This window comes from Antennarius striatus, chromosome 12 (assembly GCF_040054535.1).
Source record: "Antennarius striatus isolate MH-2024 chromosome 12, ASM4005453v1, whole genome shotgun sequence".
NCBI classification, from domain to species: Eukaryota; Metazoa; Chordata; class Actinopteri; order Lophiiformes; family Antennariidae; genus Antennarius; species Antennarius striatus.
The window spans coordinates 730,970-749,545 of record NC_090787.1 but is presented as its reverse complement, the minus strand read 5'-3'; the positions used below and the strand labels follow the sequence as shown (position 1 = coordinate 749,545).

General features: G+C 40.9%; 1 protein-coding gene across 1 annotated transcript in view; it reads right to left on the bottom strand.

Moving 5' to 3' along the window:
- Nucleotides 1-18,364, bottom strand: part of spegb (striated muscle enriched protein kinase b) — a 34,758-nt gene extending 16,394 nt beyond the window's left edge. Inside the window, exons 1-17 of the mRNA XM_068330162.1 lie at nucleotides 17,742-18,364; nucleotides 8,730-8,816; nucleotides 8,155-8,221; nucleotides 6,558-8,041; nucleotides 6,320-6,463; nucleotides 6,028-6,210; nucleotides 5,237-5,400; nucleotides 4,989-5,077; nucleotides 3,882-4,057; nucleotides 3,386-3,646; nucleotides 3,136-3,294; nucleotides 2,724-2,913; nucleotides 2,376-2,605; nucleotides 933-1,052; nucleotides 630-734; nucleotides 305-511; nucleotides 99-222 (exon numbers count right to left, since the gene is read on the bottom strand). Coding sequence (XP_068186263.1) covers nucleotides 99-222; nucleotides 305-511; nucleotides 630-734; nucleotides 933-1,052; nucleotides 2,376-2,605; nucleotides 2,724-2,913; nucleotides 3,136-3,294; nucleotides 3,386-3,646; nucleotides 3,882-4,057; nucleotides 4,989-5,077; nucleotides 5,237-5,400; nucleotides 6,028-6,210; nucleotides 6,320-6,463; nucleotides 6,558-8,041; nucleotides 8,155-8,221; nucleotides 8,730-8,816; nucleotides 17,742-18,159 — 4,208 coding nt within the window. The 5' untranslated portion in view covers nucleotides 18,160-18,364. The remainder of the gene's footprint in view (nucleotides 1-98; nucleotides 223-304; nucleotides 512-629; nucleotides 735-932; nucleotides 1,053-2,375; nucleotides 2,606-2,723; nucleotides 2,914-3,135; nucleotides 3,295-3,385; nucleotides 3,647-3,881; nucleotides 4,058-4,988; nucleotides 5,078-5,236; nucleotides 5,401-6,027; nucleotides 6,211-6,319; nucleotides 6,464-6,557; nucleotides 8,042-8,154; nucleotides 8,222-8,729; nucleotides 8,817-17,741) is intronic.
- Between the last annotated feature and the right edge of the window lie 212 nt (nucleotides 18,365-18,576).

Below are 18,576 nucleotides of genomic sequence, written 5' to 3'. Positions count from 1 at the left end.
CATGCTCATGCTTAATATTAACCAAGGACTGGTTCCTAGTCTGTTTAGGGTGTGAAATAAAATCCAAAACAAGAGGTATTAACATGAAACTTCCATACCTTTTCCAGATAACAGCAGCATTGACATGATTGAGAGTGATCGTAATTGAGACTGACTGGTTTTCAATCACATATACAATGTCTGGCTTATCAATAATGACTGGAGCCTCCTGCAGATAGGAACCTGGAAGAGAATTGATGCAAACAATGGTGAGCATTTAGCTCTCACTAGAAGATGGATGAATGTTCCAAAGGCCTGAATGTACCTCTGTCTAGGAGCTGCACAGGGTCAGTGGTAGGTGAGGGCTTGCTGAAGGCTTTAGAGGTGATGGTCAGGACCCTGAAGGCATAGCGCACACCCTTGGAGAGGGTGGTGATAGTAAAGGTAGTCTCCCTCAGGCCAGAGGCTATAATGGTCCACTGGATGGAGCCAAGGGCTTGCTGTTGGATGGCATACATGAGGGAGCTGGGATCTAACGTGAGAATTCATTTTGTTAAATGCATTTGCAGAATAATCTTTTCAAATAAAACCAGAATTTACTGAGTTCACGTTGAGATCAATATGATTGTCATGAGATCATTGTAACATACCAATGGAAGGGTCCAGTCTCCTTGGTTTCTTCCAGCTTAAGGTGATGGCTTTACCAGTGATGGATTCTATCACTGGAGTCCCATCAGGAGGGTCAGGGAGGATATCTGGAAAAAAATGACAACGGTACAACAACTCCATAAATGTTTCTAGTAATCAATGGTCTTTATTTATTCTATTTTTCTACTCTGATGTATCTCTGGGTTTAGTTGTACAAGTATTTGAAAGTGGATTTATCTAATCGCATCATTTTTTTGTAAATTATTGTTTTTCAAAGCCGCGTGCCATAAGAGAAATGAAATCACCTGTGACATAGAGGTGAGCATAGCAGGTAGCCTTGCCAACTTTGTTAGAGATGACGCTCTTATAGACGCCACCGTGTGCATGGCACACAGAGCGGATCACCAGGCTGTGGACGTCACGGACTACAGGGGGAAGCAGAGATGAGATGATACAAAGCAGGTTAGTATAAATGTCTGTTAGCATCTTTATGCAACGTAAAAAACGGTAAATTACTGTCACAATTTTGCATTGACAGTAAATTGGTTATTCAATGAATGAATGTACTTCCTGTCACCTACCAGGACCATAATCTGTCCTCAACCTGAACCAGGCCATAAAGGAACTGGTTACAGACAGGGCTATGGGGCTACCATTGTTCATCTGAGTTCAATACTAGAAATATCGTACATCTTTTTGTGAATTAAACAAATGGTATGAATCCTGGATATTTTATCACTTTTTGAATCTTGAAAGTGTGGATAAATGAAACTATTGATCCTGAGTAAGTTTCATCAGAATTAGGGGACTGATGTAGGTTTGAATATCATATACAACACAATGTCACATGACCCTTTAAAGTGTAAATATATTCCCACTTGTTTTGAGACAGATTCCAACCTACAATTGATATATTCCTCATTCTTTACTTAAATTATTTATTTTTATTGAAATAAATGGGGTGGCACGGTGGACCCGGGTTGGAGTCCCGCTCTGTGTGGGTTCTCTCTGGGTTCTCCGGCTTCCTCCCCCCTCCAGAAACATGCGCTTCAGGTTGATTGTCCGTTCCAAATTGCCCGTAGGAATGAGTGTGTGTGTGCATGGTTGTGTGTCTTTGTGTGTGGCTCCGCGGTGCACTGGCGTCGTGCCCGGAGTGTCCCCCGCCTCACGCCCTATGCCGCCGAGATAGGCTCCGGCTCCCCGTGACCCGCTGCAGCGGATATAGTGGTGGTGATCTGAAGATGACTGACTGACTAAAATAAATTCCACCAGTATAATAACTTAGCAAATGATTAAGTTCTTTAAAAAGCCTTAATGCTAACTGTTAGTGTCCAGTTATAGCAAACATAGGGCCACATAAGATCAGCCAAAGCTTTCTATCTGGCCTGTTAACAGCATGCCTAGAGGTCCATAGTTCATCCACCCTAGAGAACCGGGTACTCTGTGGACCCACCATGAAACCACACGGTTACCAAGCTGGCCATTCCCTGAAGCGAACAGCAGCTCACTGCTAAAGATGTGCAACAATCTATTAGACACAAGAGGCATCACTTTGGTTTTATTTAATAAGTGCATTACTTTACTGAATTCAAACTAACATTGGGGTTGGCTTCCAGTGAGCCTGCATTGGAGTTTCTTTGAGGAGACAAAGATTCAGTCAATTGTAGTCAATCTGTTGGTTTGTAATCGCTGACTTCCTCCCTTGATGAAGTACAGATACTAAATGTAAATTTTCTGACTCGACTTACACTGGGTCATTTTTCTGTCCTCTGTGCTCTCGATCCTTTTGCCATTGTGACACCAGATGATTGTGGGGTATGGCAAACCAGCCACTTTACATTTGAGAACAGCTTCCTTTCCATCAATTACATCCAGGTCATAAAGGGGTTTGATGAAGTCGGGCATCGTGAAACGCTCTATTTCATTCTCTGGGACCTCTGGCTCCTCTGGGATCGATGGCATCTTCTCCAGTTTAGCCCTGAAGGGAAGGGAATAAATGCCAGTTAGCGCATAAAAAATGAGAGGCTTGAATCCATCATCAGTCCGTAAACATGGACAACCAACAGCCTATTATGTAATCAATGACACACTCTTACATCTGTGAGGAAATGGCTGGCCGAGGTTCTTGTATGTAGAGTTCGGCGGAGCTCTCTGCCTCACCTAGACTGTTACGGGCTGTGACTGTATAAAAACCCTCATCATCATTGGTGACATGAGAAATGACGAGAGAGTGGCGCCCACCCTCCTGGAGAATACGTATGTCTTCACTTTCTGTAAGTGGATGATCTAAAACAGAGAAGCACCCACATTTATCATCATGGGATCAAAAGTCAAAATCAAGAAGAAGACAAGACAATTATGTACAGAAAAGCAAAGGTGTGGATGTTAAAGTTAACTGTGATATGGTGCAAAAACAAGTTCTAAATTCTAGAAGCATTAATAAACAGGTAATTATGATGCACGAGTGGCAAGTATTGTGTAAAAATCAGCATCTGTGTAGTGTCCTACCAAAGTGACTCCAGATGACTTTGGGGGATGGTGTCCCACTAACTTTGCAGTCGAATCGAGCATTTCGTCCTTCAATTACTTCCAGGACATCCAGCTTGCGCGTGAAGAAAGGCTCAGATGACGGGATTACTTTCAGTTTTCCACATGAAGTCACTTCCTCTGTAGCGCAAAAGAATCAGCAGCAGCAGACAGGTGATAAATAAGTTGTAATTTTACTCTACATATTGTGACGTTTAGTCTTGAATCACACCTTTAGCTGTGCTGAGCTTGCACATATATGTCCCGCTGTCATCCTCGTGTACAGAGTTGAGCAGCAGTCGACATTTTCTTCCATCAAAGTGCATTTTACAGTTGAGCAAAGCCGGTTGGATCAGCTTTCCATCAGCAAGCCAGTCCACGTCGGTGTCCTTCGGGCCGATGACGTGGCACTCAAACATGACCGTCTCGCCAGCCTTGGCTGTTAGATCCCTGACTGGACGGATGACAGCCAAACCAGGCTGGACTGGCAGTCCTGGTATTAATAAAACACATTTTAGAGTGCTGCTAACAGATACTTATCACAGGTCATAAATAAAGCTTCTTTGAGTTGGACTTCAATCAATATGCTGACTTTTCAGTAAACTATTGGCAAGACTAGTCTGTTAAAAAAATGGTTGGTTAAGAACATAGTTCTAAAAAGAGAGGAATTTTGATTTGCTCAACCTAAAAAGTAAAAACAAACACTGGGCATTTGAAAAGAAGCCTACCTTTGACCTCCAGCTTCCCTTCACACTGCTGCATCCCATACTCATTAATGATCTTACAGGTGTAAATCCCAGAGTCTGATCTGACTGCCGACTTTATGGTCATTTCAAAAGTGCCCTCTTCTGTCTCACGAACAATATGACGTGGACCTGTTTTCACCGTAACTCTGTCCCTCAGCCTAGAAAAGAGTAGAATTAACAGTGCAAATGTTCATGTTTTAAAAATAAAAGATGACATACTCACACACCACTATGATTTATGAAATATGAGCACAAGCACCTACTTTGAATGTTATTCTTAGTGGTATAAAGTGGCTGACTGTGGGATCTATTATAATCGCCAGGATTGTCAGTGACATGTTTAGCATTTTATTTTTTGCTAGTCTCTGGAGAGTCTTGATGACTAACTCCAGTGGCCAATGCTGGCAGGGGTAAAAACTCATCTCCTACAATGATGAGTTTTAAAATAATAAAAAATCATTTTAATATCAGGTTTACCTGTTAAATAATATCAGGTAAACCTGATATTATTTAACATAGCATCCCATGAATTCTGTGAAAGCTTGGATCGAAATGTTAATCTGTCAATGCATTCCATCATTTATTTGAAAATCAAACTAATATAGAATGTAGGGGGAAAAGTGCAAAAAGGTTTTCATCTGACCCAGTGCATGCATCAGTAAAATAGCATGGTGCTAATGCAAAACAGAGAAAATAGTCATGACACCAGACTGTTAGCATACTTTGTCACACCACTGAGAAGTGTGAAAGGTATTTCAAATTCATCGGCATAGATGCTGCTCTAGTGAGTGTTTACTGCAGCAAGATGGAATCTCTAGGACTGATCCTAGATCAAACACAGTGCTCATGTTCACAAGAACAAAGGACGACGTTGCCACATAAACAGGAAAGTGTGTTTAGACGCTTTAACCTGTAGAATGTCCAGCATTGTTTTTTGTTTTTTTGTTCTTTTCATTTTGAGCGACATTAAGAGTCCGCTTCCTTTGAAAGATGCTATGAAGTATCCCCCACAACAAGCGCTGAAGTAACGCATTAACAGATTGTGGAAAAGGTGAAGCCTTTATTAGTGTGTGAAGTGAGAGGACCCACCAGTAGAGCATAGGTTTGGGTTGTCCACTTATTCGGACGGACATGGTGACTTCCTGTCCTTCGATGACAGCTTGATCACTCAAGGTTACCTGTTTGAGATGTAATGTTGGTGAGAGATGCACTTATTATTAGATCTAATTCTTAGATGGTTGTTCATATGGGATAATTAACATCTAATGACATAGATCATAGTTGAAATGGGAAACTTTTCATGTAACTAATCAGGCCGTATCTCTGTTCAGTCTCACCAGGAAACCAGGGGGCTTCCTGAATCGTTTGTCGATACTCCTCGGTTCTGGCGCTCCAAAATCCATGCCTTCCTCCAGGGGACTTAGATACTCCTCATCAGATGTAATTGGGCTGCTAATATCCATAGGCACGCTTAGGTTGCCCTTCGGTTCCTGTACAGACTCTGCAAAGACATACGTGTTGCATTTTATTACATACTGTAAATTACCATTTTGTCTATGTAAACCTTTGGGATTGAAGGCGCAGGAGTCAGTGGATTAAATAAAGAAATAAAAAAGGCAAACAAGCTCACTGAGAATATTATTAGAATCTAAGACGTCAAATGTGACATCCAAACAATACTGGATTCACAGTGGGTGGAGCCAGTGAGCCTCAGTGGGCAAATTATAGGTTCAGTTTTGCCTCTGAGTTGCTATGGTAACTATAAGTGAGGTTTTTCAGCTGGAATATATGGCACAGACATTCTGTTCAGAGAGATAATGACAAGGAAGCTGGAGAGGAATGAGCTGAAACAAGAAGGCGATGGGTCTTTTTAAAGAGCTGTTCAAACAAAAAAACATTGTTGTGACTTTGCCTGTTTTTCTTAATGACTAAGGTATGAATGAGATGACTGAGTGAAGACAAACCACAAAACAACACACATTTAATTAAAAAAAAAAAGATTATTCAGTATATACACACATTTCGGATAATCAAACAATTAGTAACACTTCCATTTACTAATAACGCTAATCAAATCATTTGACATTATACTGATGACAAATGCATATAATCACAAAGTCAGACTTACCAGCTTTGACTATAAGAGTTGCTCTGCTGGATGCTCTTCCCACCTGATTGACAGCAGTCGCACAGTATTCTCCACCATCACTTATTTTACTTGATTTAATTAGCAGACTGTGTCTTTCACCCTCCACCTTGACCAAGTAATTTGTGAGGTGGATAACTTCAGTGTTGTCTTTTGTCCAGGTAACTTCAACAGAGAGGATAAACAATTAAAGAATTGAATACATTCATATACAATTGGAAATTGCCGTTATAATCAATATATGAGCTGGTGGAACATGATAACAACTTGTTACCTTCGGGGATGGGAGTACCAGCGATTATACATTTAAGTAGTACATCTGCCCCAGCAGATGCTAGAGTGTCCTGTAGGGGAGACTCAAATACAGGGGCCTCCATTGGGTCTTCTCCAGCAGACACATAAGAATCATCTGAAGAATCTGAACAAGTAAACAGAGGACAAGCCCATATTTATTTTAGAAGAAAGCCATCTGCTACAGAATGATAAAAGAAAGATGAAAAAAAAAGTCGGACCCAATTCTGGAGACATAGGTCGAGAGCGTCGTTTCTTTCCCTTGGTCTTCTGCTGTTGTCCCTCTTTGCCATGGGTCTCTGCGGGAATATCTGTCTCCATTTTTTCATCCTCAATGATAATTGTGGGGATTCTTAAATTTAAGACTTGCTTAGATGGCTCTACTTCCATTTTCTCGTCTGTTGGAGTGACTGGTGACATCCTTAATGGTTTTGGAGGGGGTTGAGGAGGAAGATCATGCACAATAAAAGCCCTTTTATGTACCAGTGGACTTTCAGGTCTTTTGTCAATTTGCCTTACAATTTCTATTGGTGTCCGTCTCCCAGATATCTCGTCCTTAATCGATGTATGCGAACAAGATTCTTGGATGTGTTGCGATTCTTGAACTCGTGAAACCCTTTGTATAAGTGGACTTTGCGGCCTTCGCTCGACCTTACGTAATGTCATCTCAGCAACATTTCTGTTTGGCAACTCTTCCTTTTGTTGGTTATATAATGCTGGCGAAGATGACCTCTGAACAATTTCCGTCACAGGACTGACTCTACTTAACTCTCTCAGGGATCGTTGTTCTGGTAAGTCGGATAACTGCATGGACTGGGGGGTGCCTGCTACCTCTCCAAATCTACTAACAGTTACAGCTGTTGAAACAGCGCTGGTTGACTTTTGGGGTAGGGCTCTTTGCTGCTCTTGCTTTTGCTGTTGTTGCTGCATTGATTGCTGACTTAATTCCCTCTCCTTCTGTTCCTTCGCCCACTGGGCTCGTTCCCTTTCTTGGAGCTTTTGAAGGACTTGTGGGGGAATGGGCTCAATTTTCCTGAGAGGCTGGCGTTGCTTGCCCTTCAGAGTAAGCTGTTCAGTTGAAAATGACTTCTTCAGATGAGGTTTACCAACAAGTCTCTTTATGCGTTGTAGCTCCTCTGTGAACTTGTTTTCGATGTCTTGAACCTTTTGAGAGTAGCGAGGTTTGTCTTCAAGGGAAGCAGCTCTCTGTCTGAACATGGATCTCCTTTCAGCAGCATCCTCTGTCAAAGCCTCCCTCAAATCTTCCCGAGAACTCTCTCTAGAAATGCCCAACCTGCTTCCTCCATCATCTGAATCTACAGATCCAGCACGATTGAACCCTGCCCAGGATCTTCCAGAGATGGAACCTTCTGGAATATCAAGGCTTCGTCTTCGCTCTTCTAAGCCACGAACCTTCTCAAAAACCTTTGAGCTTGCTCTGGTTAACTTTGGGGATGGTCTTGGAGTAAATTCTTTCCGGGAGAACTCACTCTGCGGAGTCTGTGGCCCGGAGTCCTGGGTGTTATTTTGTGATTTCGGCTGTTTAACCTTCTCTTCAAACTCCTCGGGTACTGTGTCTTGGTATTCAGTTGGTAAAGCAGCTTTCTTTCGCAAGTTGATTGGCGTAGTTGATCCAGAGCGACTTGACATTGGTGAGGTGGAGGGACGTTTAATGAGTCTTGGGGATGAATTGAAGCAGAATCTACTGCAATCAAAAGGTAAATTTGATATTGTTTTTTAGTGTGGAATTAGATCCCAATAACACATTCAGCACACCGAGGTCTTAAAAAAAAGTGTTAGCCTTTGCCTGTTTCTTGCCTGGTTGTGTTAGAGTGATCTTCATGTCCGTGTATTCTGTTGTCATCCTCTGCCCCTCTGTTCAACTCTGCATTGAATGAAAATGGAAGAAGTATGTTGCATTGATTACCAAACAATAAAATGAAGGTACTCTAGTTAACACTTTTAGACATGTAAACACTGTAAAACTAGTACAAGTAAATTATAAGTGCTCCCACTCAGTGGTGGACTAAATTCCATTAACTTTCCTTTACAAGGTTCACTTCCTTTTTCCAGACTATTTTAGTAACTTTGAGGTCATTGATTTGGTTTTGCAGTATGGATGGTGCTGTATGTCTGCAGGTCAAATGTTTACTAATATCTCTGGAGCTTTATGTTATAAATGCTGTTTTCAACTTATTCCAATCCTTGTGTGGAGCAAGAAATAAAGAAAAAATAATAAAATAAATCCATGCAGGGGTAAGTGTAGCTGAACCCCAGCTCCCCTGTGTGAAGATCTAAGCAGTTCTCATTGTGTTGCTTTTTATTTCTTTAATTTTGTTTTTGATAAAAACTAGTACAAACATTAAGACAGACATGCTCTAAATGACAGCTACCTGTTTGGACTGTCTGGTCCTCAACATCACCATCATCTTCTTTGGTCTCGTATAGGTCTTCACCTTCATCCTCTGTTGATTCGGAATCTGAAAAATAAAGAAAATAAAAATATTTTTTTTCAGAAAATTTATTTGAACCATTATGGTTTGAGAAAAGTAATATTAGCTGAAATTGTACTTATGCCATTTTACTTTTATCTTTAAACCCAGCAGAAAAAAACATGCATAATGACAGCAAAAGAAGATGAAGAACTAATTGTTACTATAGAAACCAGCATGCATAAACCCAGTCATCTCACTCTTTCATGACACTTGGTGTAAATTGGTGCTGAAGGCAGCACGTGTCACTTGTGTAGCTATTATTAGAACACAAAGAATAAGATTATAAGATGTACAGTAATCTGATATAGAAATGAATTTCATAGCCAACATTAATTATATTGACCTCACTCATCAAAAATGATGCTTGCCATGGCTTAGACTAAATTGCATGATGCAATTCCTTCTCATTAGCACCGCTAAATTTTATGTAATAAACTGACTGCAGCTGAAATATTGCTGAGTTGTTATCCTTCACGATTATCTCATCAGCAAGTTAACATTAAGGAGGACTGAAATACATATGACTCAAATACGCAATATGTATTATCTATTTGTCCTCTTTTTTAAGCCTACATCTTTTATATTTTAAATAACTGTTACAGCCAGAGCTGTTTTCTTCCTGTGTTTGTACGCCTCTTTTCCCAGGTCTGGACTGCAGAAGCAATTAGAGCAGCAGGAAGCACCTGGCCAGCTCTGCTGATGTAACATCACCTGAGCAACGCGATGATGAGCAGCTACCAGCTTCAGGAGGGTCAGGAGCTTGGAGGCTGCTGCACTCCTGATGCTGACGAGAATTTGCTTATTTAAGATTTTTTAGTCTTTGATTAAATAAGTGTTCATCTGTCTCACATACTTGAGTGGATTGCCATTTTTTGTTGTGGCCTGCGAGCCGGGTCACAATAATAATAATAATATTATAAGAGATAAGATATACCTTTATTCGTCCCACAATGGGGACATATCAGCTATTACAGCAGCAGTATCAGAGGTAGTCAGAGAAATGGAAGAATAGACTCAACAAGTAAGACAAATTATAAAATAATACAAGTAATAACATAAATGATGAGCAAAGATGTACATAATTAGAAATGAACAATTTACAAATGAAACTGGTGATACATATTTGCGCTGACAGTTTGACTTGTGTCTGTGAGTGGTCTACTGGGAACCTTTCTAGTTGTAAAGTCCAACAGCCACAGGAAGGAAGGGCCTGTGATAGCGTTCCTTCACACACACTGGGTGAAGTAGACTATTGCTGAAGATGATCTCCAGTGCTGTTAAAGTACCCTAAGGGGTGTGGGAGTCATTCTCCATCACGGATGACAGCTTAGCCATTGTCCTCCTCTCTCCCTCCCCTCCACTGAGTCAAGTGGCATCCTAGGACCGAGCTGGTGTTTTCAGTCAGCTTGTCCAACCTCGTCCTGCATGCTGCTCCCCCAGCAGGGCACTCCGTGGAAGGTCTCCAGGAGTCCCTGGTCAACTTTCAGGCAGAAGATCACAGAGTTGTCAGAGAACCTCTGCAGGTGACAGGTGGGAGAGTTGTAGGACAAGGGAAGTGGAATGGGGCCAGGACCGTTCCCTGTGGGGCCCCTGTGCTGCAAACAACTATGTCCACTACACAGTCCCGGGTCCACAAACTGTGTGCGGTTGTTGAGATAGTCCAACATCCGGTCTGAGAGGTGATGGTCCAACCCAGTAATCTTCAAGTTGATGTTTCTCCTCAACTGCCCTCAGAAGTGCTGGTTGTATCGTGTTGAAGGCACTGGAGAAATCAAAAAACATGATTCTCACAGTGCTCCCAGGTGTCTCCAGGTGAGAGAGGGCCCTTAATATTAATAATAATAATAATAATAATAATATTAATAATAATAATGAACTTTCCATTTTACTCATTTTAAACCTTGACATTTGTTCCAGTTGTACCATCTGTAGGATTTTTCAGACAGAAAAAACATTCACTGATAGACCTCAAAATAGAAGCAGTATTGAGTCATTGGTATCCCAGCAGCTTTCATGAGGTGTTTGTTTAACTGTAGGTGGAATTACTTCTATAGAAAACAGAGGCCATCTAGGACTCCTTTGCTGTAGAGGAGCAGTGTGGGATATTTCCAGTTATTCTTCACTTAACAAGGAAAAACCGGTGATTTGTCAGCATTTTGCATGTATGTGTTTGTCAGACTCACAATGTTACTTAAGGTCTTCATAACAGACTGCCTATTCATGCAGTATTTATATCATATGACTACATTGCAGATTTCAAAATAAAAGCTCTTGGATCTTTTCTATGATGAGCACACAATTATCTAATACTAAAGTAGATGTTTTATTAATGACTGTGAACTAAATGCAACCACGAATCTGCCTCACGCAGTGGTTTATTTTCTCCAACAACAATATTCTAATACTACTGTATATCAAAATATGTAATAAATGTACTTGTAGTAATTATATCTAAAAATAGTTATGAAATATTGATTGAAGAAACGCTATTTCTATACATGATTCAAAAGATATTCCAATTTGTTTGAAAATCTGTAAGTCTTGTTAGTGTTTATAAGCTTCGACATACCCTGATAAATTCTGAAAATAAATATTCGGAGGTCTTCAAAATTGAAGAAAATGTGACCAAAGGTGACAGACAATATCAAAGTGTGCAAATGAGAAAAGTAAAATAAAACACAAAAGCAACAAATGGAACAGCATCTGTGGTTTCTGATGTATTTACCTTATTTAGGGAGAATTGCTCAACCATCTGCTGAAAATTCCAAGATAAGGTAAATGAGACACAGCAGCATGAGAGGATAACGCTGAAGGTGATTCTGCACATGCTGCACGAAAGAACCAAGTTCAATTAAGAAGGCTGCAAACAACAAGGTGTTAAATTAAATAAATGCCAGCTTTCAGCCTTGACAGTGAGATTCAAATAATATCAGTCATAGACCTCTTTAGTACAGGCTAAAATATCTCAACAACCATTATAAAAACCATCAAAACAATCACCTTGATCAATCCAGCTGACTTTGTTGATCGACCTTACTCTATTTGACGTTTCCTCTAATGCCTTCATGAGTTTGACATTTGTATTTAGTGAAAAAGCCTCACAACCAGTGGGTAGATTTCTATGAAATGTGACCACAATGTCCACTCTGACTTTAAACATGATGCAGTCTTTCAGTTATTCACAGAAATGTCTCCCCATCTACAAGATGGTTGAACATCCTTATCCAGACCTCCAGTGAGTTTACTGTCAGTGTGAAATTATTCCTGGATTCCTGGGGCAGCCACTGTTCAAATCTTTTGTGGATATTAATTTATTTTGCGGTCTGAGCAAGTGTGGAACATTTATGTCATGTGTGATTGTTCCCACACTGCTGTGCTGTTATTAATAGGACTTATTTTCAAGCCTTTATCATTAACTTACAGTATGTTGCTTTGGATGCAGAACAGCTTCAATAAAAGCTTCAGCTAAATGAATATGACGCAAGTGACGCAGAAATAAATCACTGACACGAAACCTTCAAAAGTCTGGACACCCCCCTGGACATTAAATGTAAGAATCTGATTGGCTTTTGGCATTGTCTGGGTCGAATTTGTTGGACTTCCACTTTCGTTTCAGGTGTGAACAAGTAAGGAACCAGACAGCTTAATTAACTCAAGGCTATAATGACACATCCCACTACAGTCCCAGTAAAGTGCGGTTCATAAAACTGTCACTGGGAGTTTGCAGAAAATCCACAACGGTCAGGTTACATCTTGCAAAATTAGATTTCAGCTGAGTGCTGTCTCAGTGCCTTCTTCTGTGAATACATTTACTTTTGCTTTCAACCATTAAATATATGCTAACGCTAGGTATAAAGAACAGCCCACAATAAAGGAGCCCATCCTTGTGACAAAATTATATCAGATAGAAAACCATTATCATTTTAGTTTGACTCTGAAAGCATTCTGCAGTTCACTGAGGTGAACTCAAATCTTGATTGATCCCAGTTCCGGGGCAGTTTTCCACCTAAGCACATCGCTGAACTTATTTCCTTTTAAATTCTTCATTGGTCACTGCATTTAACAGTCAAAGAATCCACAGCAACCGGTAGTAACACGTCATCACTCCTGTCAATATTGTTCAAAGACCATTTTACATTCTTGCATGTTCAACATTCAGTATATACTGAACATAAGAGGACCAGAGATAACACAATATAGCACTTGCCTGATATTTTTCTTTGGTCTGGATTTTTTTCATGGCCACTGTTGGTGCGTCCTCGACAGGTATTTTTTGTCTCAGCTTACATTCAGCCATGGGTATTCCCCGAGATGCACTGGGGGTTCCGAGCCATAACTACACGCCTACATCACAACATTCTCTAAAAACATCCGCAAAGTACTGGATGTGAGACTAATCTTGTTATTCACTGTAAACCTGCTCAGATGCCATAAAAGCTTCTTCAATCTAATGCAAAGAGAAAAGAATGGAGAAGGCACTTTAGTCCATTGTATAATAACAAGTTGCACCTCTAAGTCTCAGCACTTATTCTGACAGAATCCATTCTTGGACAGCATAGACCTCCATCTGCAGCTGCAAATGTCTGATGAATGCATCTCATCCAGTCTGAGGTAGCCCCACTGTCCACACAATAGCGAGCGACACTGTGAGCATCTTCCCCCGCTGCGTTCCACCCAACAGGCTGAGCACACCGATAGGCAGAAAAACCAGTGGGAGTGATCCAGCCCTCCTCATATCAGCGTTCTACGGTGCTGGTTGACATTTTTCACTTCTTCCTCCCTCCCCATGTGCCTGTGTCTTACTCTTCAGCTGGAATAATTGTCGGCAGGGAGAGGGAGAATCACTGCAACCGCTAAAGGGTCCTCCTGCTCCTCTGCATCTCTCTGTAAATGTGTTACTGGCTGCTTAGACTGACTGTAAGCAGTCCTGTTTCCAAGGGCTGTGATGGATTCAGTAGTAGCAGTCACTGATGCGCTCCTCCAACAGCCACCACATTTTTTGTGCATAGTAATGTCAATTGCAGCACATTTTTGAATACATTTGCCGTGATTGTTGTTATCTCATCATACACTTTGAATGACTCCGTATCTCAGAATTATTTCCCCTCAGGGAGTGAAAAACGAATCGGTGCTCCTGCAAATCATTTCAACACCGAGTATAAATCACTAGACAGAAATAGTGACGCTCAGGAATAATGTTTTAATGCACATCACACACGTAAAGAGATTTAATGAGCATGAGAAAAAGAGATCTATAAATACACCCCAGAGTTACATCAATGATAATTCAAAGTCAACATGTTGGCTCCAGCCTCAGTAGTGTTGTGTGTATAATGTTATTCACCAAACAGCTAATTATCGAATTTGGCGTAGACCAAATTTAATGCGTGACCTTGAGGTTGCCTTCGTTTCCTAGGCAGCGACAATTTATGTTGACCTTTTCAGGGTTTTTGTTTGTTTGTTTGTTTGTTTTCTTGTTTGTTTGTTTGTTTGTTTGTTTGTTTTCATACTTGGATTACTTGTTTTCTAAAGCTTCTCTACTCCAACCTTTTCCACTAACAGATGAACCACATAAGCTGTTAAAGGAACTGATGGTTGTGGTGAAATTACAGAGAATTATTTTCCAACTCAAAGGAACATCTTGGCTGATTTTAGGTTTGACTTTCATTTTTGATTTTACGTCTGCAAATTATTTTCCTTACATGTTGTTCTTCTACCCTAAAGTCACCATAAATAAGTACAGTAGGTAAGTATAGATGGATGGATGGATGGATGGATGGATGGATGGATGGATGGATGGATGGATGGATAAATAGATAATGTCTACACATTATAAGCGTGACGAGTGACTTAAAGTAACTTTTCACCTATAGATTACTAGCTATTACAGAAAAAAAAAATTCAAACTTTCTGAAGAAACTTCGAAAATATATATTTATATCCTTGATAAAATCAGACTTGTGGTCTGACTAGTCTCTGCCCTTCAGAGAGGGGGTGTCGCTTTAACAATGACTCAAATCCCAGAATTATGCTCTAAACTCCATAAGAAACCCTCAGGAGGTCTTAACCTGTAATGAACGACGTTTGTCTGTTGATGAATTATTGATTCTATTTATTAAAGCAACATGGCGACGTAGGGGGTTTCCACAGTGTAACTGCAGCTCCACCTGTTCGCTCACATTCATGCTCAGTGGTGAACTTTCCAAACACCCTGGAAAGGGGCCATGTTCACACTCAATAGTGACATCTAAAGTTTCCAGTATTCACTTTGAAAAGGCAACGTTACAAATTAAAGCCAATCACAGACTGTCAGATACTGAGCTGTCCATCACTAATTGGAACAGATACATGTTACAACTAGATTATTACACAATAAATGAGAATTGTGCATAACGTAAAAAACAAAGAATATCAACCAAACCCCAAAATTTCTTTCATAACTAGAGGTACATTTTCCTGTTGAGGCGTTTCGTAAGTAGAAAATTTTGTATGTAGAGACATTCGTAAGTAGAGGAACCGCTGCATGTAAATATCGGCTACGCATAATAATAATTTCACATAACAACCTCATGCAATGCTCTCCAATGTCAATTTTGATAATCTAATTCTTTTAAGTATGCACCTGTGCAACAGATTCAAATAACTTGTATTGCCATCTGTCTTGAAATGTTTCCAGTGAATGAATAACTAAAAGATGACAGATATAGAGGACATGCTGGGTTACAAAGATGAAAGATGTCTGAAATCACACCATATGGCAGGCGTTCTTATTTACTACATGTTCTGGATATAAAATCGGCCCTTGGCCTGATCTGTGAAGAGAAAACAAAAAGTCTAAAGGGGGCTAAAGTTAGCAGTGATGTCTTCCTCTGAAACAGGAGAGATGTTGGCCTGCTAGTATCACAAAAATCTGAGGCCTGGCACATTCCACTGTATAAATAACTTGGGAGAGTTGGTGGACGGAGGGGGGGCGGGGGTCCAGAGAGACATTTTCAAAGAGAGAGAGAGGGAGGAAAGGTTCGGGCAGTATCATTGAGTGATGGGACAGCTGTAGAGTATACGCTCATGGTGAATCATAATGAAGGTTAAAATGTAGAGTCAAGGAAAGATGTTTAGTTTGAAGCCTTAAAAGGAAAAGTTGAGTTTGTAACTAATGAACAAGACCCACCACCATTCCACTAGGACCTGGTTAACACTCATGTCACACAACCTGCCTATCAACTCCACCACAATTTTCAAGGATCACACTGTTGTGTCGTCAGCATCTTTTCTAGTAAGCTAGTCAGAGCCGTTTGATTGGGCGTCTTTAATGTTGGTCTATGTCTGCCCATCCAATCTCTACATAGTAAAGGAAATTTAATACACTGTAAATCCTGCTGCCCACGCTGAGAGGAATCCTAGTCATCACTTGTTCAGGCTGCAGACATTGCCGTCCTTTTTAGTACCCGATTTTCAGCTTGCGCAACGAAACGTGTTATGTAAGCAGCCTGTCCTTTATTCTGCACCATCAGAGAATGCTATCGTTACAGAAGCCACGACTCACTGATTGAAGAGCAGTCACCCCGGATCAGTCTTGACATATCCCCCCATGAAAATGCTTACATTTACCCTCCTGGTTTGGAGGTGAAAGTGATCCCAAATTAAAGAATGAGTTTCCAGTAGGCTCAGGCCTAACAATGCAAAACGATGACAGTGCTTGAGCTGATGTATGAAAGGAACATTTTTCAAGATGTTAAAGCACTTGTAGTGGTAAAAAATCTCTAGTGAGGTGAACGTAGATCACAAGATGACACAGAGGGGATACTTTTAAGCATCCGTAGATTGACATTGAGAAATCAAGCTGCAATACACTGAGACTGAATGGATTTTTTTTTTCTGCATGCGTAATGGAAATCCTCTAATGTTCTTATGCTGAGCTCAGAAAACAACAATACACAATTCCTCATTAGTACAAAAAACACAACAACTATGCACACATTCCTTGTAGGTTTGTATGGTAGATAAACTCAGACTACACTTTGTCACCAATAGAAGACTAACGTCTGTCACTCCAGAAAGAAAAACATGTTACATGGAAAATAGGAGAATGGACTGAATATCCAAGTACCCTGAAGAACATATGGTACCTTTACTTTCAGTCTTGTCTCTAATAGTCTCTCAAATTCTATGAGTGTAGCTGACACTGATGGCTTTCAACCAGTTCATTGCACAGCTTGTGGATTTTATTCCCATTTTTCAAACACTTTGGGAAACAGATTTACAGATGTCATCTTCAGTCATCTTCAGATCACCACCGCTGTATCCGCCTCAGCGGGTCACAGGGAGCCGGAGCCTATCTCGGCGGCATAGGGCGTGAGGCGGGGGACACTCCGGGCACGACGCCAGTGCACCGCGGAGATTTACAGATGTGCTTTTTGTATATGCAGGAATTAAATAGTTGATAGCAGCATCAAGAACTTCACAATGAATGGATGAAATATTTATATAAATGAAATTATAATTATGTAATTCTGGTTGAGATATTCAGCAGTTTTACACCTAAATGGACCTGGAAACAACACCTGAAGCTGACGTGATCGTTTCTAATTGGTTGTTGCTCTTTAAGAGGGGAGCTGGACTTTTTTAACAACTGTAGCATGCTGGGTAATTTTCATAGAATCTGATGCAATAGGTAATTGTAGTAAACAATGATATCGTTAATTTTTTAAAGAATGGAACATGAGAATATTTGATGGATTAAGATGCTATATTAACTGTTAAAACAGGGTTTCCCAGACAGGTTTTGTAGTCAAAGCGATTTAACCCTACTTGTTACGCACTTTATTAAGACAACATGTTTAATGCGTCAGACAATGTTGAAAGAATTTCATGCTTGACGAGACACGTTTCAGATGGATTCATCGACATTACCTTCACCCAGGTCCAAGACGGCGAGCACAGCGCTGCTCCTGGCCTCCCCCAGGTGATTGTTGGCGATGCAGGTGTATAGCCCAGCATCGCTGGGTTTGCAATCCCTAATCCAAAGCCCTCCGTACTCCTGGTTCTCCATGTTGAGGAGGTCATCGTTGTGGTACCAGTACAGAGACGGCTGGGGATCCCCCGCCACAGTTACCTTCAGACGGATGTCGCATCCCGTCCCCACGGCGGCGTTCCTCATTTTGCGTGTGAAAACTGGTGGAGTTGGGCTGGGACGGTCGGGTCCTCGAGGTTCTGGGACAACTTGCTCAATGTTTGCTTTGGACCGCTTCGGTGGTATAATGGGGCTTGGCGGTGCAACTGTTTCATCTGCCCCTTTTTTAAGAGACATTTGCACCTCAGCTTTTCTCATGGCTGAACAGGTTATTAGTGGATCTTATAGTAGATTCTGTAACCGTGTTTGAGGCTATAACAATGACTGGACCCTCTGTGACCTGGATCCAAATCCAGTGCAGGCATTAGAGTCTATCAGCAGGTTCAGGAAATTAATTACTCTGAATTAATCTTGAACACGTCTAGAAACGTACGTACAACACATATGTCTCTGCTCTGTGAACTCATCTGCTGCTCGAAGAGGAAAAAGAAACTGTTAATTACCAGGTGATTAGGCAGATAGATAGATAGTTCCCACTGTCTTATCCAGAGGTATTTTTAGGGCAAGACCCACTGGATCATGTTGCATTAACAGCTCCCTTGACTTGTCTCTTGGAAGTGACGGCCTTGCTCTCCCCTGCTTGTCCTGATGACTTCTCAGCCTTTTGCAACCATT